This window comes from Porites lutea, chromosome 9 (genome assembly GCF_958299795.1).
Source record: "Porites lutea chromosome 9, jaPorLute2.1, whole genome shotgun sequence".
NCBI lineage: Eukaryota > Metazoa > Cnidaria > Anthozoa > Scleractinia > Poritidae > Porites > Porites lutea.
Window position 1 is genome coordinate 19502676 of NC_133209.1, and position 27899 is coordinate 19530574.

Here is a 27899-nt window from a genome sequence, read left to right on the forward strand (position 1 = left end):
CTTTTAATCGTTTTTGAAATCAATATTGCTTCAGTATCAGATTAGAATGATTTTCAAAGATGAGCGAACTATTATCATTTTATTCATTTATTTTTTTTCATTTAGAGAAGATTATAACAAAGATCTCTTTAGTTAATGAGCCACCTTATAAAATGGCAAAACCAGCTTCACTGTACCCTGGGTACCAGAGGGTCTTTTTTTCCTTGCGTGCGGTTGGATGCTTCGGTGTCGACCAGAGGCCGAAGATCTTCGGTCGAAGGCCGGTCGATCTTCAGTCACGCGGGTCACAATTTAAAGAGTTGTCTGAAACCGGAAACCGCGCATGAAAAGTCTCTGGCAACCACGGTAAAAACGCTATAAAGATGTAAAAAAATAACTTCTTGAATACGAGAATTCAAAGGTGCGTTTGATTGACCGTACTCGAGACAAGAGCATGAGAGACTGCTTCAGTTTCCTGAATACGTTTGTTTTCTACAACAAAAGATTTTACAAAGGTTAATCTACCCCTATGCAGGGTAGATATTCTAGGTTTTGTCACGCCCCAGAATAATCCTTGTTTACTTTTTTCTTCTTTCAGATAATTTACAATTCGGATCGCGCACGGAAGATCAAATAAGGTTCTTGAACGAGCTTGGAATTTGTATACAGTTGCAGGAGCCTATCAATTTGATGGGCTCCTGACAGTTGTCAACTTTAGCGAGCGTTCATGTGAGAAAAAAGCTGACCCCTTTGCTCGAGCCATAAGCGCCCGCGCATGCCCTAATTGTATTGCCTTGACCGAGTTGACCCAAGTGGGCAAGCCAAAGTGTTAAGTAAACATAAATATGGAGAAAAGTTGGCCCGTTAGGAGATGACCCGCCTAGGTGGGGGGTTGGGTGGGGGTTGGGGGGGTCAATCTTTTAGCCGTCGAGCCACGTAAAGCGGTTCGTCAAGTTTTGTAAGGAAATGTAGGAAAAGTTGGCTCGCCCGCGCAACGGGTAGGCGAGTTAATCTTCGACCAGGGACAAGTTTTCTTCATATACACGGCTTTTTACGGTGGATTGGCTTTGTAAACAAACTAGTTAACCCCCATTCACCTGATATTTCGAAGAATCCGGGACGGTTAATTAAACGCACAACCACTACCGAAGAAAAAAGCTTTAAACAAGTACAAACGACTTAATTTAAAGATCGCCAGTAATAAGTTTATCTAGTACATAAAAAAGAGTGATTTTTTTGTTTTGTTTTCCGAGGTAATCGAACTTAAACAAGCACTTCATAGTAAACTTCCACCTCCTCTGGGCTGAAGTATTGACCTCCGGTCCAGATACTATTATCACAATAGGGACTAGTATACGAATGGCAATTAAAGTAAGAGTAAGAATTGTATCTTGCATTACTTGCAATGTAGATATCATGACCCCCTCCAAAGGTTGGACCATAGCTAGAGCCGCTGTATGCGGCATACTGATAGTAGGGGTTGACGTCATTTTTAAAGTAACCATATCCGTAATAGTTTTTCAGCGAGTATATGAAGGTGTTGGTCGAGGATTGGTATGACCATGAAGACCCTGAAGAGAGACAATATTGCAGTCAGAATTTGCAGCACAGGTCTATAGCTGTGTTTAAACAAATTTAAAGTTCTTGTTAATTGCTTGTCGTCTATTAATTGAGAATTCAGATACAGGGAGAAATTGCGTAATTGAAAAGAATTCAACCAAGAGTTTCTATTGTTGTATACAAAAAAGTATTGCCTATTAGAACAGAAACACGACGAAAACATTTAATTTTTCATTCCGTAATTGATATTCTGTTTGAACGGTCAACACTCGACCAAAACGTCAATTTCTAATAAGTAAAATCATTTTCTTTTCCTAGTAACGGTTTACCTTCCAAATTATGCGACGACCAATTCGAAACATCAACATCCACCCCGGGCAACCCCCAGGTTATTTGAACTTTGAAAGACAGGCCTGTTTAAATTTCCGTTACGTTATAGGCTATCGTAGTGGTCAAATGCCCTACCATAATACCGGATTTGACGGTCAAATGTTTTGCAGATTTTGTAGAAATATTTTCCAGATTGTAAATTTGACAAAATAAACTTTGCATTTATTGTCAATGAATGTTACACGGGCCGTCTGGAAGTAAGTCAGGTTTTTATTTCCCAATAATTTATACTTTGTTTTACAAAAAAGCAGTGACCGGTCGTTTCAGAACGAGGCTATTTGATGTCGCCCTTAATTCTCACCATATTGAAATAAGTAGCTGACTGCGAAAGGTACCTATGAATAACTTTTGTTTGTTTGATATATCTTGTTTCTCACTTTACATCTTATCTATTTCTTTCTCTATTTAATGCTGCAGGTGACCACTTTGAAAAACCTGGTATTATCACAGGTAGCCCAAGCTCGAAATATGAGCATCAGCATTGTTGCATAACATTCGAATTAACCCGATTGTAGGGGGAGAAAAACCTATCGTTTCTGTAACCTACCAATATAAAAGGATTTCAACTGAAAAAAAAAAAAAACGAAAAAAAGAAAAGAAAAGAAAAGAAAAAACGGCTTGCCTTACTTAAAATGTGCGTTAGGTATTTCCTGTGTGTGATCCGCGAGCCTATTTACGCCCATTTTATGTGTTTTAGCGTAACCGGTTTTCTCTCTAAAAAGGAAAGGATACCGTATTTCCTCGAATAATAGCCGTGCCTTGATAAACGTCTCCCTTGAATAATCGCCTGCCTTGGACGAAAATGTTTAAAATAATCGCTTCCCTCGAGGATGAAGGAAGTTAAAGTAGAGTCTGATCCAGCAAAACTGATCAGCGACGATTCAAGCTTTGACGCCGAGGACATTGACGGCGAAAATTAATCAAGGAACCAAATTTAGAACACTTTAAATGACAATGTTCATTTTATTTGATGTGATTATTTATTGATTTAAAGGAAAAATAGAACAAAATATTTAGGGCACGACTTCTAGTGAGCAATATTTGAAATAATCGCCCTCTTTTGGTGAGAAAAAAGAGATAATCGCCCCAGCGATTATTCGAGAAAATACGGTATACAGTTGAACCTCTCTACAACGGCCATCTTGGGGACGGAAGAAAGTGGCCTTTGTAAATGAGACAAGAGTCAATCTATGGATTTTTTGTCCGCTGGGATGAAAAATAGTGGCCGTTAGCTGAGGTTCTACTGTATATGGAGAGAAAAGTGGTAACACTCGCACCTCACGGACCGCACAGGAAAGAGCTAACACACATTTCAAGTGGGGTTAGCCGTTTTGCTATTGAAACCCTTTCATTTTCGTAGGATACAAAAACTATAGATTTTTCTTCTCATGCAAATCATTAAGTTTCGAATGTTACGCAGCAGTGCCGATGCTCTTTTTCGAGCTTGGGCTACCTGTGTGCATTATGACAGCCACCTTGACTGACAGAATCCACACCAAATTGGTTGACAATCGGACTATAAAAAGTAAACACTCTCATTTTCCTAAATTGCCTTCAAAAATGTTGCATTGCTTTTGAAGTCCTTATTAAACAAGCCATTTACTTACATAAAAACTCATTTATAATTAATAAAGAAAAAACAAAAGAATTTAATATTTAATGAGTGTCTTTATATCCGATAAAGACACGGCTAAACTTTAAGTTCAATTTTTTAGACCAAAATAACCCCAAATCTAGATATAAAGTGCAAGAATGAGTTGACCTATATCAGAGATTTTGAATCCGTTTAAAAAACTCACAGTCGTGTATAATCAGGTTTAAACCTGATAATACACTCCTGCTCGTTTTTTAAACAGTACTTAAACTCCTCCATCTCACTGCGAGGAAAAACGCATCTATATATATCGAACCACGTTGTCAGATACCGTACAAAGGAGTTAAATTTGACTCTTCCGGTTAAAATTCCCCATCCCGCTTATCATCCTGGGGAATGCCTCTCGCGTCAAAGTGCCCACTCCCAAGATCAGATCGCGCATTATTCGTCAATGCAAACTTTTAATCAAGCCTTGGTTCAAGATTGGAGTAGCTGCTGCAAACTACTTCAATCTCATCTTGTTTTGTTTAAGCGAGAAATTAAAAAATAAGTAACTTAAATTATTGAGTAGTCCGATAACTACGGAAGGTTACCATTTTGCCGTGAATTAAAAGGGGCCATAAATGCTACATTTTACTGCTTTTTGTTCACTTTAAAAGACGTAATAATATTAACAGAAAAATGTTTTGTGTCTTACTATTCACATGAGATCATAGTAACAGGCATGGACCTACTACTTTACAAATGCACTGTTGCAGAAGACAGGATGGTGGTACAACGGACCCTCATCCCTCACCCTAGGTTTAAGTGCACGATTTTGAACCAGCTAAAGGGTCATAGCGACGTGCTCACCGTATTTCAGGGACTTACCTTGCCATGAGTTGTCGTTGTAGCCTCCAAAAATGTAACTTCCATCCCTAACAATTGTAACAGTGGGTCCCCTGTTGTCGCAATAACTGTGAAAGGTCTGCGCTCTCCAACCGTGACTAGTAGCTCTGTAACACAAGTTCCAGTAACTTCTGTCCGAACTTTGCAGGTGGGGGAAGAGCCAGGTGTTTAACTGGGATATCTTGCCGACGTCATTCGCTAAGATGACTGAATCATCAAGGCCGCCTGAAAGAAAATGTACAACAAATACAGATAGACTACATTGCAATCTAGAATAAAACAATAAAACTGGACCTCAAAGGAAAATTTAAGGCAAAATTGGACCTCAAACAAAACAGAACCCTCGAGCAAAGGCATGTTATTAAATTTTCTACAGAATAATAATAATAATAATGATAATAATAATAATGATAATAATAATAATAATAATAATAATAAATGAATGAATTAATAAATAAAATCAACAATCAAGCACAAAAGCACAAAATTGAAAAGTGTATGTTGAAACATGTTTCGTTCAGAAAAAAAAAAGGCAAACAAAATTGAAGCTCAAGGTCTTCGGCAAGGTCACTACACATATTTTTACAAGCACTTGATCTCACGGCCGAAACTGTCAGAGACATATGCTTGCCTGACCCTACCTTTATTTATATGGAATCAGGGCCAAAATCCGCTTTTCAAATGAGGTAGTTTTTCAATACCTATGAATTTTGATAACGCATCGATGATCACAGCAAAAATGGACGCGAAAAATGAGAATTAAGTATCTCAAATTTACAAGCTTTTTTTTGAAGATGTAATACAAAGTTCAAGGATTTTTTAGCGACTCAAGAGAGATGCAAGCACTTTTAACCATATGGAGTAAAAAAAAAGAGAAAGGGGTGAGCTTACGGTGAAGGGTGCATGTTTTTCCGTCGCCGTAGTAATGCGATTTTCCATCGCACTTGCAAGTAAATGACCCTTCTGTATTGGTGCAAATAGTATTCGCTTTACAGTCATGAGTGTTGAGTGAGCATTCGTCTAAATCTGAAAAATGACAAAAGAAAGTTTTTAAAATAATAATCTTGATAACAAGACACTATCCGAGCGAACACTTGGGCGTCGTTGTATCACGCTTATGTGAGGATTTTAAGTTTTTGTATGTCAGGCACGTCTGAGTGCCGAACTGGTGTTAATTGTTAAGGGTTGGTTGAGATGGGTGAAAAAGGAGACTTGGAGTCATAGAGGACGTTACTTGGTATGTAAATAGCTCAAATTTTCCTCTTTGATTCCTAACATAAACTGGCTCACCAAATAGCGAACGCGCACGACCACTAAGAAATGTTATGGACTGAGAGCAACCTCTCCATTTCGAGTGGCAAGCGATCGCGCGAATGAGCGGTAAAGAAGAGTTCTCCCTTTCTTTTGCCTCAACTTGCTCTCTCGTGTTCTTTCGCGTGTTACTTGTGTGTGACTTCGCGTGATATCTCTTAAGGGCCCATCATCGTATCGCGTTGCTATGCAAGTGGAAATTTACTTACGGTTTCCGTAATTCGCGCGTTTTTGGACTGCCGACCGCGTGGGATATTAGGGACCTTACGAAACTACGACGGCGACGGCAACGGAAACGTCAAAAAAGCAATAGGTTTAATGAGCAAAGCAACAATTCTGCACGTGCATCAGGCTTTTTTGTACATTTCTTTACCGTCCCAACATAACTAGAACGTGAATTGACCAATTTTTAAGTTTACTTGGGAAAGAAAACGGGTAAGAAGATAGATTCTACAATCTCTGTCAGAACTCTGGAGCTGTCCCTTCCTTTCAGTCTCTTTAGTTCAATCCTACATGTAAGTCTAGAAGATGCTGCAGTTTTTTCATAGCCGGTATTAAATGATATTATTTGTCCCGGGAAGGCAAACTCATACCATACTTGAGATTACTCTTCCTGATAATTAAAAACTGTTGCAGCTGACTGTTGTGTTAGTTTCTAAAGGTATCTTGGAAGAATATTAATTCCTGGTTGTACTGCCGGACAAGACTTGCATAGGTTTTAAGTCTGATATATATATAGATTTTTTTTTAAAATAGTAAGTGAAAAAAAGACAACTAAAATATTTTAATATTCTAATTCCCCACAAGATTATCCACAAGTCAAACTCGCTGAATTATTCTCTCTGAAAGTGGTCAATTTATACATTTTATTATCAGTAATTCTATTTGATTCCAAGGTGTTATGCTCGGCCTCTCTAAATCTCTCTTCTGTAAGTCTCCCTCCTTCCCTATTAACTAAGCATTACGTCAAGTTACATCAATGCGCAAACGGACTCGATTTAATATGACTTCATGCGGCCCAGACTACTGAGGAGGTTTTCAGAGATCACCTGCTAGACTTCAGTTTCAACAGAAAATACTAACGTTTGAGTTCCCAGACAGAAAAAAATCGCTGGAAGCAAACCGCGGAAGCATTCGGTTGCGAACGAAAGCTTAAACTGCAGTCTTTGTCACCCCGGCATCCCCATTTTTTGTTTCCTTGCTAGCAACGAATCTACCTGCTTTTGTTGAATTCGATGTAATGAGTAACTCTAAAAAAATTTATTGAATGTTAGCGAGTTTTATTGGTTAATTGTGTAACCCCTAAAATTGATCAAGTGCTTATTTTACCTTTACAGGTTCGTCCATCTCCTGTGTAGCCGCTGTCACAAGTGCAAGCGTAAGACCCATCTGTGTTATAACATGTTGCACTGCTGTCACACTGGTGACCTGAAGAACACTCGTCGATATCTACAAACATACATACACACATTTTATTTGTATTTTAAGATTGAAGTACAGTTGACTCCCGATAACTCGAACCCTCGTTAACTCGAACCTCGCGCTAACTCGAACCAAAATCGATTTCCCTTGAAGGTTAGAGTTATCGGGAGTCGGCTGTACAATGCCCGCGGGTAGCTATGCTAATCTACAATCATGGACAAAAGTCGTGAGACACTTTTGCATTTCTGGGGCGTTTCCAATTCACACAGGTCCAGCCCCTTCCCTCACCCCACAAACATTGTTGGACGCATGTATCCAGAATTTTTTCCGAGTTTCAACTTTGTATAGGGTGGGGGAGGCAGAACTGCAAGAAAATGTCGAACAGGATGCACTGCTTTAAGAGGGAACCGAGAAATGATAGAAAAATATGAATATTGCAGTACTGTCCCAAGGACTTTTGTCCAGGATTGTATGAAGAATCCTGGTTTTGGGTAAAAAGTCTGATTTTCATTTTTCCTACGCTTGTCAGGCATTTTGGTACTTTTAGGCAAGTAGGTGATTACATGCAAAAATAATGACTTTTGAAATTATTTTCTCAACGTAGCATGTTTTTACAAGACAACTCCCTCATTTGCCATATCGGGCCCATTTCCCTAAACTGGAGTCGAGTACAGCGGAAGTTGGTCATGCACGGTGTTTCGAGTATCGCGCACAGTGCTCGGTCGCAAAAACACAGTGTATTATCAATATTCGCTACAAATTAACTAAAGAAACAAGGCTAAGGTATATTTCAACCACAAATTCATTGCATTTGAAATAATATGCGTCAAAAAGACCACCCCGTAAAGTGAATAAAACACAACAATGTTTTAAGAGGGGACCGAGAAATGACAGAAAAACATGAATATTGCAGTACTGTCCCAAGGACTTTTGTACAGGATTATAGGCGGAAATAAATACAACTAAAAGTAACACGGGACCTCAAAAAAAGCTAGAGTTGACATAATGACTAGAGACTACTGATAAACTAATGTAATATTAATAATGACAACACAGTTATGACTATAGACTTCTGATACACTCAACGATATACCATTACAACCGCCAGTTACTAAGAGGAAAATAAATTCAACTTAACTTTTTGAACGATTTCTGGGAGATCAATATAAGTTACTAGGAGGAAAACAAATTCAACTTTCCTCTTAAAGGTATTTTTTGAAAGATTACTTAAAGTTACAGGCATTTATTAAATTTCATTCCATATTTTTGTACCGATTCTAGCAAGTAAACTCTATAATTCGACCGACAATGAACATGACATTTCAAGTGCTAGACTGTCAAAATACAGTCTATGAACGCGTTTTCTCCTTGCAAGAGAAAAAAATGAAAAAAAAAAAATTCCTTACCTGAACATGAAAAACCATCACCGGTATATCCCGTAGCGCACTGACATTTATAAGAGCCAAGAGTATTAGTACAGACGGCATTCTGGTGACAATGGTTATTGTTTCCTCGGCATTCATCTAGATCTAATGTGACAAAAAGGCACGCCAGGACTTTCTCAGAAAAAAAGAACACACACACACACACAACCGCCCCCTCCGCCCCCCCCTCCCCCCCCCCAAAAAAAAGATGTACAACAAACAAAAATAAAAGAAAAACAAATCAAATAAGTAAGTAACTAATAAGCCACTTTCACAAACCACATTCATTAGCTATGGCAAACAACCGAAACTCCAAATCTGTAATTCAGCATCGGGGAACAAAGGTTAAAACAATTTCCTAAATCTTTTCCTAGTAGATCAAAGAAAAAATTAAAAACCTCCCGTGTGAAGCCGTCTTCGCCTGGTGATTTCCGGCTGTTAAATGTTGATTATAAAGATGTATCAAAAGTCATTGCTACTACAATAGAAAAGGTTTCAGATTATTTAATAAGCCTTGAACAAACAAGTTTCGTAAAAGGCAAAATATTAGATTAGTCAACGATGTCGTAGAACAAACAAAAATACAGAACATTCGCGGTATTTTTGTACAGCTTGATTTTTGCAAAGCGTACGACACTATCGAACGAAACTCTGTTAAAAAATGGATCTGGACTTTCTATTTTAATATGAAGTGTTTTTCTTAACCATGGATTTTGCACAAACTTCATTTAACTGTCGAGGGGCGTGAAACAAGGTTGTCTGGCCAGTGTTCCCTTATTTTATTTATGTATTTCAGGGGCTTAAAATCAGACACAACTCTGTTATTCAACGACTGCAATGTGGTCAAGAGAGCAATCACGGTTTTTTTTATTAATAAATACCTTTGGGAATCTAAATCCTGCAAAAAAACCACTCGCTTTGGTTATGGTCATTGAGAAATCGCAAGGTTGAACCTTTTAAATGGCCTAAAGCGAAACCGATTAGAGCCCTAGGAACCTATATTTCATGCCTTAGAACCTCACGTTTTTTGGTAATGTCTTATGACGAAATCTCTTGGTATTTCACAGCTAGTACCTATTCCTCTTTCAACACCTGACTTCCTAAAAGAATTAGTACAAGCTGTTAATTCCAGCATCTCTAAATTTATTTAGAAAATGGAAGGGACCATATAAAAAGTAGCCTGCGTAGCAGGCGCTTGGAAGTAGTGGGCACAAGAAAAAACGCGCGCGCGAGAAGGAGACACGCGAGGGGAGAGGGAGCGCCTGCACGGAAGGCCCCCGAAAATCGTTTCTCGCCCCCTCTCCAATTACCTGGCAGCCGTTGCGTGATATGTCAAAAGTTTTGACAGAAAACGACTGACCTCGCACAAACAAAGCGTGCCACCAAAAAACGTTGTACATTTTATCTTCGGTCTAAATATATCTGTTATAAAGATCAGCTGGGTTCTCTGATTATAGAGCGATGGAGCAATAAACTGATGGTTAACACACAGCTTTAAATCGTTTTTAACCACAGGCACAATAAATAGGAAATATAAACAAAGTCAAAACTGGGTATCTTTTAAAGAATGCATGCTGTGTATTATAAAAAACTAAAAATATTGTTCTCTGAGCTTACATAGCCACAACAGGACAGACACCAACGATCACAGCGTACGTGTAAAATGACCATTGCTCTTACTGCGCTAAGTGGCAGCCGTTTTTGGAGGAGACATGTCTTACTAAGCGGACCTAAACTTCAGAACAAGAGCGAGGAGAAACGGATGTTTTCGCAGGCTAGCAGTAACGAGACATAAACAACAGACCTCAGGTCGCTTCCTAACGGCGAATAATACAATAGTGAAATGTTTTTTCAAATTCATGCCCCTGGTAAGTGTTTCATTTCATCAATCCACAGGTAGCCCAAGCTCACTATGAGAACCCATAACAACATTATCCTACTTAGCTAATTAATTATTCATACAGAAGAGAAGAGAAGCTTCTCTTCTCTTCTCTTCTCTCTACTGTCATCTGGGTGAAAAACTGTCTCTCCAAAAAAGGCCTTAAACAGTGCCTAGGAGGTCTGAAATGCAGTCAGAATACAAAGAAAAACAAGAAGACGCTAGGGTAATCTGCAAAGCGATATTCAATGTACATTTTGCTAATTTAGTGAGAAAAGAATATTTCTCCATACAACGTCTTATAATTTTCTTGCTGTATAAATAATTAAATTGGCTAAGTAGGATAATGTTCTTCACGGCTCTCATAGTGAGCTTGGGCTACCTGTGATCAATCATGTCCAAGTTTTGATGGTATACATTCCATCGACAACACAAGCCGCCAAGTTCTCCTGAGCAAAGAATATTTTCTCTGATCTTCATAGCAACGATTCGACTCGTCTCGATTCGTCTCTCACCACTTCTGCTAATGCGTATCTGATGTCAATTCTTTCCATCGTGAATACCGTTTGAACACTCCAACTTTTCTTTGAGATTAAACCAGACTGAAGTGACCTCCGAGACCTGAACTTCGATTGTGTCACGGCAATTTAGTGTTTTCAGGAGCTAGTGGTGTAATGTAAGATCTTCACTACGTTTTCCTTGTACTATTGATTGACAGTTTTCTCGCCCGGCGCGGTTAATTTTTCCCTCGGGACCCTCTCGACCAATTGGAAATATCCGCACTCACAGAGTGCGAGCTGAAACAATTTTCGGGGGCCTTCCGTGCAGGCGCTCAATCACCCCTTGCGTGTCTCCCTCGCGCGCGTCCGTTCTCTCTTTCGCCCACTACTTCCAAGCGCCTGCTACGCAGGCTATATAAAAAGCAAAATCATAGTCACAGACTATGATCAAGGTAGTCTACGTGCACTAAGCATAGGGACTATGGTCAAATCACTTAACCTGGAAGTTAACCTGAAACGTAATTTGTTGTATATACCTCCAGTTGTAATTTTAGTCTGTTTTCAAATAACAAAATCCCTGTGCTTGAAATTTACATGCAACTAGTGAAAACCTCCAGTGTTTCTTTCTGCATATTACTGTGTTTCTTTTCTTTTCTTTTTTTTAATAATATATAACTTAATATCGCCTTTGTTTTAAATTTTTGTCGTGTCTGATTAGAGTAATAGCTATTTGCGGGGCATACAGTATTATGCATTTTTATCGTTTTGTTAATAAATACATTGTTGTTGTTGTTGTTGGATATCCGGGTTTTTACAAAGTACACTATGACCAGAGCATGACGAATCATGGAAGATCATTCCCTACCACTTCCACGGTAAATATTGTGGCTTGGACGTCCTGCTATGTTGTAATTATGATAAGACTTTTATTGAAAAGATTTGTCACCCTTGCTCCTATAAGCTTGTTTTACTACATTTAATGGAACTTAAAACTTCTTAAAACACGCAATTTTGCTGGTTTGTACTACTCAATAATAAAGATATTTTAATTGGCGGGCGACCAATTTTTTATAGAAGCTGGTTGAATAAAAATATCTTTCTTATTCGGGATCTCTTAAGGAGATGATGGTAAGGTACTTTCTTACTTCAAAGGAAATTTTAACTAATGGGTAATTTCTTATATTACATGCACATTGTTTCTGCGACTGCTAAAGATCTCTTCGATGATGCATGGAGATACCACACTGGTAAAAATAGCATTCTGTCCGAACACTCTTTCCATCTTTCATCGGACCTTTCATTAGATTTGCTTCAACTGAAAAAATAGTGACTATTACTGGCTTTTACTAAAAATAAAAGATCAACCTGAAATAACCGCCAGGCTGAAAGGGAAAGGGATACCCTGCGAGCGTAGGTTTCTCTCTTGCGTGGCTTTTGGCGTTTACGAAGTCATTCGCGTGGCTTGTCTGTCGCGAAGTTAGCTTTTTTGCAGAATTTTGTGTGGGATAGGACAGTTTCAGTCGCATCTTTGGTTTGGTCGTTCCCGTTGACGGGCGAACATAATTTTTTATACCTTGTTACAGTACATACAACTTTATAGTACTCAAGTTGCTGGTTTTAACTTTAAATTTCCTTACGAAATCATCAAAGCTAATAAATCTGGAAGCCTCATCAAGGAGGTCTTTGACATTCTCCACACCTGCTTTAAAATATGATTTGTTAAAAAAAGGTTTCTTCTCGATCGTAATCAGTGAGTTATGCAAGATACATGCATATGTTGACTGAAAAACTGGGTTCTCACTATAATTTGAGTTGGACCAGTATTCTACAATTTCTTTTTAAAAAGGGTCTTCATCAGCTGTGATGCATCTTTTTGTTTTAAATTGCACAAGAACACTAATTTCCTGCCGCATTTCTCCAAGTAGTAATCGAAAAAAAACTTTCCATTTACCTTTGTTCTCTGTGTTTAGGTAGCTTTGAACCCATTTCATTTTCATTAATGATTACTGTTCGTTTATTTTTGCCGCCTTTGCTATCCCAGAGGAAATCATACAATATCGAATTTATTTCGTGAACTATTTTTTGGTGTGATGGTAAGGATGACAAGAACGAACAAGTTAGCACCAAAAGTATATATGCTTCTGGCCACAGTTGTTCAAAAGGTAGATATCGCTATCCGATAGATTAATCTCTATTCAGTGGATAACGTAATTGGTTTCCCAAATACTTATCCCCTGGATAGTGATATATCCGGTGGATAGCGTTATCCAGCTTTGAACAACTGGGGCGTGGTTAGCACCAAATGAATTATACTTTGATGAGTTTAAGGCTAAGATCAGTTGGAGGTACGATAACAAAAAAACCCACTCTTCAATTAATTAGAAAAAATTCGATTTACTTAAAAAATCAGTCGATAAATGTGTCTACTCTGCTCCTTTTTCTTATAGTTTGATCCAGTTGTGATATTTGTACCTTTCTTTAAGTTTGACTTTTGTAACCGTAACTTTTGTTGGGTAAATAGAGAAATGATAAAAGGAAAACGACAATGCAGAGACTATTCTAAACAGTGTTTCAATAAAAAGCTTTTAAACGTGTTTATACTTCGACACGAACAGGACACACGTAGCCTCAAGTAACGAAAAGGAAACCAATAGCTTTTGATTAATAAACAGACGAATGAGGAAGGAAAGCAAACAACCTTGCAGGAGCATTGTTGAGGCTTCTACATACCTTCTGAACAAGTGTAGTTATGGCAGCTACCGCAGCTCACGTCATTCCACTTAAAACTATGCTTTACTCCCAGGGTGTGAACGCAGTCTTCATTGTTGAAGTTGTTGGGTTGATTCTTAGCCCAATAAGTGAAATTGTTTGTTTGATTATCTGCCCAGACAAAAGTTCCCTCCGTGTCCCTATCGCTTAGTCCAATCCAGCCCCTGGCACCATTCAGCCTATGCTGAATGTAGACGTTCTCTTCTTGGTTTCGTACACTGATGAGATTTGCGCTGTATGATTGGCAAGTTTTCTTGGCCTCGGTCCAGTTCATACAGCTTTGACTCGTTGAGTAGCAAATACCACCAAAATATGACCAACCGGGTTTACAAACATCTGCAGGAGCCAAGCAATAAAATGTAAACGAGTTTCAATACATATTTTAATGCATAGTAGAAAACTTATGTGAATAAGTTGACCCTATAAAAACTGGAGAAAATGTGGAAACTACATAGACGTATGGAACCTTCACGCTTAAGGTGGATTTCCACTGTCGCGTGATTTTTACTTGCGGAATTTTATGTGCTTAAATAAAGGGCAATGTATAAAGTGTTGGGGGTAGACGTAAAAGTTGAGCGATGTTCAAATTTTTAAGTGTAAGCGCGACCTTTCATACTTTGTCTGTACTACGAGACAGTGCAAATCCACCCTAGGTTCCTCCAAACCCCAGCAAATACAAAAAAATAATATAATTTAGTTAATTCGCGTCTCCCTGGTTACTGCAATTGCTAAGGTAGTCTTTTTTTCTTTTTTGCTCTCTAACCTACCTGCTAGTACTGCGTAGGACACATTCACAGGATCGTGCTGGTCAGCGTACAACTCTTTGAGGCAAATGCGGAATTCGCCAGTCTTAATGTTCTAAGAAAATAACAATATCCTATTTAGAAGATCTCAATGGGGTTAACCGTCAGCCGTCAAACGGCCTAAAATTTAACCATCAACCGTCGGCAGAAAAGGTTACTTTTTACCGTCAACCGTAAAAAATTCGTAGCTCTTATTAACCGAGCTGGAGGTCTGTATGGGAGAATCTTGACCGAGGGCGCCAGTACAAACCAAACCAGTGAGGTCTGTACCAGTGACCGAGGTCAAGATTCTCCCATAAAGACCGACCTAGCTCGGTTAATAAGATGTTTATAATATGGCCAAACAAGAAAGCAAAGGAACAAAAACATCAATTTCGACTTCATCTTTGCTCGTAGCTTCCTTGGCAGGACTCAAATTTACCAACGTTTGCTCGTTTTCTTTACCTGCTTCCTCGTGAAGGTCTACCGATTCTTCCATTTAGTATTATTAACAGGACAACTGTTACAACAAGATCGGTCTAGATGCCGGTCTAGATGGGAAAATCTAGACCGCGGTTAAGATCGATTTTAGCTAATTAAATTCTTGAATTTGTTTGTTTCCAGTCCTTTTGGGACATGACCATATAATAATAACGTTATAGATTTTTCCTAAATAACCTTCAACCGTCAAAAGCCCTAAAATTTAGCCGTCAACCATCAAAATTGGAAAAAATAACCGTGGCCACGTCAAAGCTACCACTCCATTGAGGCCCTCTACTTATAGCTTGTTCATTTCGCTTCAAATGCTAAACTCTTTTTCACAACAAAAGGAATCGACATTTGATTGTACTGTTAGTAATAAGTATGCAATAAACATTAGTGTTCCAAGGGTTTGTTTTTGTCTTTGGGGAGAGGACATTAAGTATTTGTAACCTATGTTATGGCCAGAGTGCCTGCGCTTACACCGGCTATTTTATAACTTTGAGCCGGCTAAACGAAAACAAAAAACAACAACAACAGCATACAAAAAAGTCAAACAAACAAAACAAATTTCAGGACCTTTCATAAATTTATCTACAAACCATTCAAGTTTCGTAGCAACTGAGCAAGAATTCTTTTTTAGTCCTTTCGCGTGCCTGTCATTATAGGTTGCTTTCCTTTTTACACAAAATTACTAAAATTCTTGAAATTTGCAAGCAGCGGGAGAAACTAACTTTGGAAGCACAATAGGGAGTTAAGATTTGAATAACGGTGGATGATAAATTGAACGTTCGACAGAATGAGCGTTGGAGTATGTTAGCACACGTAGATTATTTTACATGGCCACTTCTAAGAGATATTTTCAGAGTCTGCCCTTTTTTAAATTCCGAACCAATTATTACATCATACAACAACTACATCCTTCAATACCTCAATCCATGCAGTAACAGACATATGTATCGGTTTAAGATTGTTGCCTTCTGAGTTGTGACTGGCTGCTATTATTACTATGGGTTCCTTGTCGTAATTTCTTGCAAATTGCAAATCCTGAGGATAGAAAACTTTGGCTGTTAATATCGTGGCAAAAATTAAATTGAAATTTGGCCAGTGTAAAACGCAGACTGCAGAATACTCTTTTCACCATGCAAATGAGAATGTGACAACAATAGTCCAATCGTTGTCTTACCAATTCCTACGCTAAAAACAATAGTCCGCATTCTCCTTTGATACGAAGTGATAGGTGTGGAAAACTATCCATAGTGTTTTTAGCGGAGCGTATAGCCTGCAAGTAGGCTTATTTGTGCGACTGGGGTGTTCGAGGAAAGCCTAGCTCCGGCGCAAAATTTTCTCTGAACTCGAACAGGTGAGCCTGCTTGCAGCCTAAAAGGAGTGCTGCTGTGAAGGTGGTGAAAGGAATGGAAAACATCGTTGTAAAACTTAGCACGTGAAACAAGGTAAACTTAAAGATGTTCGGTTTCATGGATTACATATCTGTAAAATTTCCAAAGAACACAAAACATTCCAGCGGATTATGATCGAAAAATTAAAAAAGGAAAAAAGCAGCAACAACAACAACAACAAAACAATTCGAACTAATCGGTTCCTGAATATGCTCCGCACAAGGTAAACTGTTACAGAATGATCTCGCTTTCGCTTATCAGAAATGCTCCCTACCTTACAAAACGCACCGTTGTAGTTTGCAGAAACAGGGCTGTTGTTTGGAAAATTCACTTGTTTGCTCTCGGCAAAAAGGGGCCGGTGGATTGTTTCAAAGACCATCCAATTCTGAAAAAAGTAACAGCAGTCAACAGTGGGTTTCCAAATGCTGTTCTTAACCAGTACCTAGTTATCTCATTTTGGTAAAAAGCATTCTCGTTAATTCGATCTTCAAACATAAGCGTTCGGAAAAAAATTATTCTTCATCAACCAGAAAGATTTTAATCTTTCTTATAACATAAAGCTGTGACATGATCAGCCTTCTAGTTAACCCTTCAAAAACACGCATTGGGAAACAGATTAAGATAGTGAAACAGATTAAGAAAGTGACAGATTAAATACGATCGATCGTGAACTGACTAGAACCCTTTAGCGACCGCTTTGGTTATCCCGGTTCCATATGATTGAAACTAAGCACATTTTCCTTCCTGGACCCATATAGTATGCTGTTTGAGCTATTAAGATGGTAAGCAACAAAATTAGCAAGGATAGATCTTTTCAGAAGTAACCTATTTTTTCAAAGTTGGACCAATCCTGACAGAGTTACACACAAAATAAAACCAAGCAACATTTTGGGAGAGAATCCACAGCAAATTTTACTATTGGCCTTCTTCCCTTTGCACATTAGAAATTTTCCCATTTCCGGAAAGTTTGGTTTTCCAAAATTCAACGCCGCGTTGAATTTAGAGAAAAATAGAGTAAGAAAAAGATCGAAATAATTAGATTACATTACATATACAAGTAGGAGCAAAACATGCCGTTAGTGTTGCAAATCCCGACAGAGTTGCAAACATAAATCTCTTATTTAGCCATTCCCATGCGAATTGGCCGAAAACAGGTCGAAAAAGGAGGATTTGGTAAAAAAAAAACAAACAAACAAACAAAAAAGCAAATGCGTGTTTTTCGCTACTGGATGGTCTCACTAAAGGGTTAAGGGTATAACCACGATTAAGGCATGACTAAAATCATCAAAGGCTCTGAACAGTAAAAGTTAGTCTTGCAAGAGTTGGCGCTTTTATATCATCCTCAGCTGACTGAATATCTTTTTGCATGTCTTCTCTTTTGCACAATTTCCATTTAGGCCTTGCTTTCTGTGCTTTTTTCTTTAGTGTTCATAACATATTTCTATTAGAAAAATAAAGATGTAAAATTACCACAAAGATATCTTCATGTAGACCATCATAGTTCTGTAGTTCTCGAAGACAAATGTAGAAGGAGGAACTGGTTGCGTTCTCCACCCACAAACTGGCGGCGTTGTGCCTAAAGGCTGCACTGATATGCTCTGCTGTAACCAGAACTGTTGGCGCTGCAGCAAACTTTCCCTATGATGCAATCATTGATGGAGATCAAGAAATGTGAGTTGTACCTCCAGACTAATTAACAGAGCGGACTAATTAATATCTCCATTTGGTAATTTTTAAGAACATGGCAAAAATACAGAGATTAGGATAAAAATGAAATATGATATGCATGAAGTCGCAGTGGGAGACTTTTTTCGATTTAAGCATGGCCTTTTGATATAGTGGTTAAGTGTCTAACCGCAACGAGTTTAACCTTAAGTTGTATACGGTTTTGTCCGTTTTATCTCATCGTTTGCCTGAATATTTTCTGCACAGTTGCTGTTCTTTATACCGACATGGCAGAATTAGAAGATAAACGTTTGCCACGTGTATAAAATTTAGAGCATGAATGAATTTTTTCTCAGTCTTGACGGATCTAGTGGGCAGTATTTTTCTATTAATTATTCACTTTAAACTTCATTTTTTAAACATCTTAAAACCTTACTTTTTCTCCCTTTCCCCAAAAATATTAAATGACCCCCCCCCCCCCCCCCCCCCTATCCCTCAAGGCAGTCTTAGATCAATAAGTGGTATAAATACTTGGAGAACAGGGTATTTGAAAGTGGTCCACATTGATACGATTTCTTGGATTTTTATTAGATTAGTTTTTACTTATGCAATGCTTAAAATAAAGTTTATGATTTTCTAAGTTCAAATTATCTGAATGTCTTGATTCGACCCAATCAGATATCTTCCTAACACAAAGAAAATCCAATATGGCGGCCAGTGAAACAATGACGTAATTTCCTACTGCTGCGTCGAAATTGCGAGACTTGATACGAACACTCTCGCCACCTCTCGGTCTCAAAACAACTGCCTCAAGTGCACTTCTAGCCTGAGAAAACAGCCGACATTCGGCGACGCTACCACTGGTTTCTCCGCCAAATGACGTCTGACAAACGAGCGCAGAAATTCAATACTGATGACGCGTCACTACCCAGATCTGGGTAGTGCCTCTGATTGGTCGTGCCGCGTGGGAAATTTGATTTATCGTTTTTCAGACGTCATTTGGCGGGAAAACCAGTGGTAGCGTCGCGAAATGTCGGCTGTTTTCAGAAAATGGAAACAAAATAGATGATTGCCTGGGGAAGGATAACTTCTTTACACTGTGATCCAGTCCACCACTGTGAAATGTGTGATTTTCCTGCCACACCTCCATCAGGTGCCCCTTGGTAAGCCATCCAGTCCACGGTAGCAAACTCTTGGAAGGAGCGGTCATTTCTTCCTGCTGTTGTCACGCACACCTAAAGATAAAATTCAAAAGTTATTCGGTAAATTTCTATTTTATCTCGCAATTACATTTTTTTTCTGGTGAGCCGAGAATACAAACGTTAAGCCCTTCGGGCTTCCCCAGTCTACTTTTTTTAAAATTTAAAATCAAAACCTGGATAATATTTGTACAAGCTACGGGCTATACAAAATATAATTCATATACACATGAGGTGAAAAATTGTGATAACGAGTTATGTAAGTATGTTACATAATATTGTGAAAAAACAACACATGAAGAATAAGCAAAATTAAAAGAGTACAAGTGGAACTAAGAAATTGTTAAGAAATTAAGACATTGCCGAGGCGCAACAGTTTCAGGGCCTGTGAATATATAAATCAACGGAAGAAACATAACATAATAAAAATGCGGCACCTTAATACCAACTGAAAGCATATGAATAACATATATTCCTATAGATATAAAAATAAATAAATAAATAAATAAATAAATAAGTATAAATAACAGAGTCCCTGAAAAAGGGCCCTTCAAGCGCGTCAGCAATTAAAGAACAGTTAAAGATTATTTTTTAACAAATCATTCATAAAAAAGGGTAAGAGAAATAATAATACTAATAAAAAAATTAAATTAGATTAAAAGGTGTAGCCGGTTAATTGCACTCAATTGTATTCCTAGGGTTAACATCCAATCTTTTGAGACATGGTTTTAGACGAGTATGTAAATGTTGAAATCCTATCGAGTTACAAACTATTACTACTTGCTAGACCGCTGTCCTTTACGATAAACTGAAAAATTGTTTTCAATAATATTCACCTCAAAATTTTCGTAGTTAACGGTGTGTACCCATGAAACCGTCGCATCATGTACAAAATTTTTCCTGCTTATGTTCCAGTGATTAGTTGTTATTTGCACGTGTACTTCTTTGTCAGGGTAGAAGGAGAACGGCCGAAATTTCACCACTTTACAGGCTGTCTCAGCTGATTTTACTTGCCTTACAAGCGAAACTCGCCCGGTCTGAACTGGAAAGCCTAAACGGAGATGCATACACATGCAAAGAGTTAAAACATAAGAGTAGAAAAACAAAAAATAGTTTTTGCTTCAATACCAGGGTTAAAAGTTCTTTAAAACTAATACACAAGGCGGAGGAGTAGACTTTTATGTAAAAACCTCGATTAATTATGGTTTGTTCTAATCTAAATGTACCTAATCTTGAAAATTTATGTATTGAAATTCGTAAACCTAACTCAAAGCCATTTCTGATAGCTTCATGGTATAGACCTCCTTGCTCTTCGATTGATTTAGTTTATATTATGAATCATTTCTTGAACAATTAGATTCCCTTGGTCTTGAATATCATCTTTTAGGTGATTAAAATTGTAACCTGGCCTCTTTACAATAATAATTCAAATACTAATCGCTTATATGAAATTTCTGATTTATTTGGGCTTCGACAACTTATAACTGAACCTTCTCGCAGAAGAGAATCCTCGTCAACTTTAATTGATTTAATTTTTACAAACTATGCCGACAGTATAGTCTGTTCCGGAGTCTCTCATGTTGGCATCTGCGATCACAGCCTTATATACGTTTATAGGAAATTATCTCCGGCTTTTCCCTCAAAAGAGCATTCAACCATTTCTTACAGAAATTTTAAGAATTTTAATCGAGAGAGTTTTCGTAACGACATCGACCAGCAGGGTTGGACTTGTAACGGCTTTGATGATCCTAATGTTTTGTGGGCTGACTGGAAAACGAAACTTTTCCATGACGTTAACTTTCATGCTCCACTCGAAAGGTAGACGTGCTAGAATAAAAAAAGGAGCCGGGATCAATTCAGAATTAAAGAAAGGCATGCGCGATCGTGATGCTCCCAAAAGAACGCTATGGCATCGAATGATCCACGCGACTGGGCAAAGCACTACATACAATAAATAATAACATCAAGACTTCTAAAGCCTCTTATTATTCTAATGCTTTTAGTCAATCTAAAGGTAATTCTCGAAAAACGTGGCAAACCATTAACGAACTTACTTCCCGTCGCTCCAACAATACAACAGTGAAAGAATTGAAGTTAAATGGTTCCATTATTTCTAATTCTAGTGAGCTTTCTCATGTTTTTAATGACCATTTTTCAACAATTGGGCTTCGCCTTGCCAATGAAGCTACTGATAACTAGGCCTTTAATATCGATAGTGGTGATGTTAATGCGGTGGTTTTTCTTGATTTAAAAAAGGCATTTGACACTGTTGATCATGATATCCTTTTATCTAAAATGAACCTTTATGGAATACAAGGAATTGCTCTTGACAACTCGTACACAACGATGTCTCGTTAATGGTTCCCTTTCTAGAATCTGTTCACTTAAATGCGGGGTACCACAGGGAACAATCCTTGGTCCCCTTTTATTTCATATTTATATCAACGATTTGCCAAACTGCCTTCATGCCAGCCTAGGATGTACGCTGATGACACACACATCACTTATGCAGATGTTGATGTGAATTCAATACAGTTAAATTTGGATCACCATTTAGCTAACCTAAACAAATGGCTTATTCTAACAAACTTACATTGAACACTGCTACAACTGAATTTATGCTAATTGGATCAACACAAAAATTGGCATTCATGACAAACAGGTCTTAGTTTGGTTAGTTGTAGATAGTTTTGCATATTGTTTAGGATAGTTATAGGTTTATTTAAAATTTTTTGTACTCCTGATGAATTTTACCGTGTTTAAATAAAGAATTATTCTGTTCTATTCTATTCTACATCCAGGAAGTTCGCATCCAGCAAATTAGATCAACAAAGAGAGGGGCGGTATGAATTTCTCTATCAACTCATCTATGGTGATGGGGAGTATGTGTGTGGAGGGAGTAACAGGGACATGCGTTGAGAAGGCGGAAACAAAAGCAATACTTAATCCTGACCCAGGCCTAGTGGATCGTCTCATGCTTTGCAGTAGGCAAAAAAGAAGTAATGTAAAAAAGCCTAAGAATTCTACCTGTACAGCTGCCAGGATGATAAAGCGTGTGGTTGCTTTTGCGTTGGCAAATGTCCAGCAGACAAAAGCACTTGTTCTTGAATGTTGTCGAGTTGGATGAACACACTGGCTCCTCATATGACGGGCAGTTGTCATCACAAACACAGCGGGCATCAAATGCAGAGAAAGCTTTGCAGATGGCATGGTAATCGCAAGTAACATTTGTGCACGGGTCAATATCTTTGAGACAAAATACAAAATCACTTCTTACGACAGGAATTTAACCAATTTTTTTCCTCAACTCCTATCGGAAATCTTACTGAAGCATGAAGTGCTTAAAATAATACATTTTTCGGAAAACTATTACCCCATCCGGCATGCGGGGCTAGACTTAAGTCAGAAGAATTATAAAAGACAATAAATTTTTTAAGACCTTCACTACATGTGTATATGTCCAACTGAAAAAACTTGTCCTTTTTTGTTTTTCTTTTCTTTTTTCGATTTTAAAACTGCTTTATGTCTTAACTAAAGTTTCTTCTTTTGGATGCAATGAAAACAACAAATTACCTCCAACAACTGCATAGTCCACTGTAACTGGATCGTGCGACTTGCTTATTCCCTGGCTGTCCTTGATGCACAATTTGAACGACAAACGAGTGATTTCCTAGAAGACAACAAATTCATTCAGGTATTACTGCTACAAATTTAGCAAAAAATCCTGTTCAGTTCGATCAATTTACTACTCCGATCAAACTAAGTTACAAAAAATTTATAGAATTCCTAAACAAAGAACTAAATATTAAATTTATAATTACGTACCTGGCAGTTCCAAATTTTCCTAGTCTATATCCAAGTAAAATGAGAAAAAAATTGGAGCATTCTGCGTCTTAAGTAGGTTCCTAGTTCCTAGATTTTTAAAGAGGGGGTATGTCTTTTGTGGGGTGAGAAATCCAAACGCAAGAAAAGTGTGTGCAGAAAATAACTTTTTAGAATTATCTAAGTCAATTTTTTCGACTGACTCAATTTTACTGAAATTGAATGAAGTTCTTTTATTCGCCAGTTGTTTTCCAGCCCACATTTGAAATTAAATAAAAAATATTGAAAAACTGGTTGGTAAAAAACCGCGGTTGAAATGACAGTAATGACTGACGAATTTGATTCAAGTCAAATATAAAAGCGGTGCAGCCATTTCGAGCGCTTAATTTATTTTTACTCAGTTACTTGGAGTGTGGAGGCAATTGAAAACAGAACCCTAAAAACAGTTTCAATAAATATGAAAAGATAAATGGCTGTATATGGTCTAGAAAATTACTTACCTCGATCCAAACATTTAAAGCGTTGCTAAAACGACCATCAGCCTTCATCCACAGAGCACTGGTGTCGTTGTCATGTCTGGCAGACGCGAGGACACTAGGAGGCTCGTAAAATGGATTTTCGAATTTATAATCCTGAAACCACCATTACACAAAAATGCATAGTTAAAGCCTTATTCGAAGCTTATCACCTTTTTATTCCGACCTCGGTTTAAGAAAAACTATTGTAATTCAAAGACTTTTCTGTACTTTTCTTGTTTTAACATTTAAGACATTTAAAAATGTCTTAAAATGCATCAGTTCATGTACACTGCGTGCCTCCAACAGCTTTTGCTAAATGCAGGTAGTGTGTATGTGTTATGGGTTTCATTGCTGTTAATAACGTTTTTGTTTGTTGTTGTTGTTACGTAAGACAGTTCCTATTTAACTTGCTTATAATAATGCGTAAAAGTGTTTTTCCTCTTATTTCCAAATAGAACAAAGTTCTGCAAGTTTTGTAAAATAAATAAATAAAAGAGATTATAGTGCAACATCAAGGTTTATAAAGACTGCTAGTGGATGCACTATTGTACAATTCAAATACAGGTGTGCAACGGAAATCAAGATCAACGATACGATAAACCCTATTTTGTCACTCATAACCATATATTCATTATAGAAACAGACCGCTATAGTGTCTCTTGGAAACGGGCGATACACGTTTTCGCTTGAGCTGAACTAAACTAAACAGAGGCTCATCAAATACATATAGAAAACCGTTAGTCTTTCCAACCTGACAAAAGGCATAGTTGTTTCCTTTCTTTGGTGCACCAAGTCCGGAAAAATGAAGCTTTCCTCTTTCAGTAATATTCCAAGACGCCGGGAGCACATCATACGCAAGCCAGTTCTTTCACGAAAAAAAAAACAAAAAACAGAATATACACACATTTAATTGCAGATTTGCGGAGGATTATTATCATTATTCGTCGTCCTGAGGTACGAAGCTCCCACAGACAGAAGTGCTGCAAAAAGCATTGGGAACAGGTATATCTAACCTAAATAAACTAGCACTTTTAAGTGCTTTTAAGACGTTAACTGAAACGATTTCCTTGTTGTCACTGTTGTTTTTGATATATTAATTTTTGTAATACAACTTGAAGAAGGAGCAAGATACAGAATTTGATATAAATATATAGTAGTGTAGTGTGTCATACCACATGTACTGGAACACCCTATAGTTACCCAAAGGTGGGCTTCTTTGCCACGCAAAACCTGTGTGGTAAATTCGCGAAAAGAGCAATAAAGGCTAGTGAACATCAGACTTCTCTAATTTCAACTTACCACTTTGAGACCCGAATGGATGCCGTCGAAGCTCATAAACTCCCTCAAGCAAACCACAAAACCATCCTTTTTGACGTCTTCTAGCCAAATATTCATGGCGTCAAATGGTCGGTCGGAATATTTATGTAGAACAGTCACAAACACCTGGGGTCTCGCCTAAGTAAGACGAGTAACAAAAGAACAATTATCTATGACACAGAAAAAAAAAAGAAGAATGAAAATGTACGGTCTGGGATTCTACAAAACCCTGATGTGACACTTCTCAAATTTCCTTCTAAGTGACAAATCATCCCAGCAAAGCATGGGACTTCCGAATTCTCGATTGTAGCTTTAGGCTCAAGACCTCTTCTTCCATGCCTGATCGATTTTGTGCAAGTGACAATAGGTTGTTTGTCACCTGTAAGTATGTTAAAATGACTGATTGAATTCACCTACTTTAACATCTCACCTTATTCTGAATACTAAGCGATATCTTCTTGCACCGGGTCCTTGAGGTGAATTCATCAAATTCAACGATTCCTGAATCAAGACCTTGGTGCGAACCTTGAAAGGCAAGCCAGTTGATCACAGACGCGCCTCTAGAACCACTGCCCGCTTCACGAACGCAGGCATCAAAACCAGATGTGGACACTGACTTCACCCAAACAGAAGCTGGGTCGTGGATTTTAACATGTTCGCTTCCATGGCTAAGCGTTGCAAACACCTTTACATCTCCAGAACCCTGGAACTGAGTTTTGAAAGAAACGGTCTGGCAGCCATGGTTGTTTTGGGATGTGTCGGAAATATTGACCTTCCCAGTTTGAAAAACATCAGCTTGAATACCGTACATGCAAAAGAACACAAAAAAGTAACTTCAGTTAGATATTGTTTACCGCATTGAAGTAAAACACTGTCATCTGTATGCGTTCCCTGTGTCGACCTTGTACCCAGTCATTGCACAGAAATGAAACGCACGCTTAAAGTAACTCCAAATTGGAAATGGACCTTAACACAAACCGTTCCAATGAGTCATTTGTATTTAAGAACATATACACTCAAAAGGTTAAGACATTTTTCACAATGAAATTTGTGGTGGAACCTCCCCGAATATTTTCTAAATCCGACGTGAGTAATGAAGTTATTCTACAAAATGTTTCTTCGTTTGCAAAAACTGTAAGAAATCAGTAGTGAAGAATCAATCAATAGCTTAGACACTTACCTTTAGCGAGCTGAAAAAAGAGCACCTGAAAAGCGAAGTAAACGAAGACTTGCTTCGCCAGCATTGTCTTCACGTTTGACTGTGCTTTACTTGCTGTATCTTAACTCTCCGGCAAATACTTAGTGGGTGTGCTTTGCAGCTATATTTACAGTGTACTGGTTTTGGAATGAGGAAGACTTAATAATATTTGAAACCTGGTTTTTCCGCACGGTTAAAGGTACGTTAATCTCATCCAAATCAGTCGATTCAATGAACTCGAGTGGTGAGATTAGCTCCTTAAGTTGTTATTTTATAATTTAGCAGGAGAAAATAACAATAGAATTTTTAGAGATTGTTCCCCGTAAGCTCACTATTTACGACAAAGAGCTTCTCAGTATATAAAATAAACAATCTAATCTCCGACTTATTCCTTTTACTTAAAATAATAAAACGAAGGGAACGTGTACTTTCCCTGAGCAATTTCAAGACGTTTTCAACTTGGTACAATGCGTGTGATTGAGTACCGAAAAAAGAAAAGAAGAAGAAAAGAAAAAAATGAACAAAATTTCTGATCTGAAAATAAAAAAAGTTCTAAGAAAGTTAAAATGATAATAGAAAAAATATATGCCAAAACTCTTTCTTCTCTCTCTTTTTTTTTTTTTTTGTACAGTAACCTTTAAAGTCAGATTTTGTGAAAAACATTCCAACCTCTTTAAACTTGAAAACAGATTCTGTTCTTAAAGCAAATCTCCCTTACGAAACAATTGCTCTATGGTTTCTTTGTGTTGAGTATATGTTTAGTTAATTTTCATCTCACGTAATTTATATTTTTCTTTTGTTTTGGGGTATGGTAATGTAGCCTAATGAAGTTGAAACAAACGAAAAATAAAAAGTACCTGAGATAAAAAATGACTACAACATAAACACTGTAAATTTGTGAAAAAAGAAAAAAAAAAGAGAGAAAACTTCCTGACTATTGCTTATTGTTCAGGAACACTTAAACGTATTCTAAATAATCAAGAGGACAGATTTCGCGAAACGATCTTCTCGGGCATATGTTTATTCCCGCGCTAAAGCGAGGTTAAAGGCTAGACCAACCTCTTAAAACTTACAATAATAATTATCTTACGAAAAAAAACCATCAAGTCTCAGTTACAGTTTTATTTATTGAATGCAGATACACTATAAATTGGTGCTACTGAATGCACTTTTACTTTCACCTTAGGTTTGTTTTAAATAACTACTTTTGCCGGGAATTCACAATACGTAAAATTGTTGGAACGTTTTAGCCTAAGGTTCAAGGACGTCAAACTGACCTGACGTTAGTATTTTTTGAGTTAAGACAGCAGACGCCGTGTAACAAAAATCCAACTTCATGATAGAAAATAAAATGTGGAAAACTTCCTGTAACAATCCTCTTTTTTTGGGTTTAGGACTATTTAAACCCATTAAGATAATAAAGGAGAGGTTTCGTAAAAAAAAAAAAGAAAAAGAAAAAAGAATCTTCTACAGGCATTGCAATTTCTTTGCTCAACTAGGGTTAATAGAGATGTAACCTCTTAAAAAATCCCTATACAGCTTCTCAGCTTCACGCAAATCTTCAGAAAGAAACGATCTGTCTCATCTACAGTGTACAGTATATGGCCACCCATAAACTGGTTCTACTGAATGCATTGTCTTTTTTTAGGGAACCTACACAGTTTTAGTTTAAAATGCTAGACCTGCTGGGAGTTCCAAATACGTAAAATTGAAAGTTATCTCTAAAGAGGTTTAAGAAAAGTAAGTTGATGAGTTGATGTCAGGTTTGTTCTTAGAATTTCATGTACACATCACGGCGCACG

The 27899-nt window shown here is 37.7% G+C and overlaps 1 protein-coding gene across 1 annotated transcript; it reads right to left on the reverse strand.

Annotated features, from left to right (window-relative positions):
- Positions 1 to 60: 60 nt before the first annotated feature.
- LOC140948591 (uncharacterized) lies at positions 61 to 25032 on the reverse strand. Its single transcript, XM_073397846.1, has 17 exons — positions 24882 to 25032; positions 24334 to 24447; positions 23565 to 23696; positions 22816 to 22912; positions 22270 to 22488; positions 20079 to 20293; positions 19117 to 19278; positions 17849 to 18016; positions 16653 to 16763; positions 15909 to 16025; positions 14484 to 14574; positions 13678 to 14052; positions 8551 to 8673; positions 7052 to 7171; positions 5303 to 5437; positions 4394 to 4636; positions 61 to 1550 (listed from the first exon to the last, which is right to left on the reverse strand). Exons 1-17 carry the CDS (start codon positions 24975 to 24977, stop codon positions 1243 to 1245), a joined length of 2826 nt encoding a protein of 941 aa, XP_073253947.1. The 5' UTR covers positions 24978 to 25032; the 3' UTR covers positions 61 to 1242.
- Between the last annotated feature and the right edge of the window lie 2867 nt (positions 25033 to 27899).

Bases quoted from the DNA above. Each gene is read 5' to 3' on its own strand.
- LOC140948591 (XM_073397846.1), bottom strand. From the start codon at position 24,977: ATGAATATTTGGCTAGAAGACGTCAAAAAGGATGGTTTTGTGGTTTGC. The intron at 19,279-20,078 runs GTGAATATTATT...TTTTATCTTTAG, and splicing joins TTAACTACGAAAATTTTGAG to GTGTGCGTGACAACAGCAGG. The intron at 1,551-4,393 runs GTAAGTCCCTGA...GTCTCTCTTCAG, and splicing joins CAACGACAACTCATGGCAAG to GGTCTTCATGGTCATACCAA.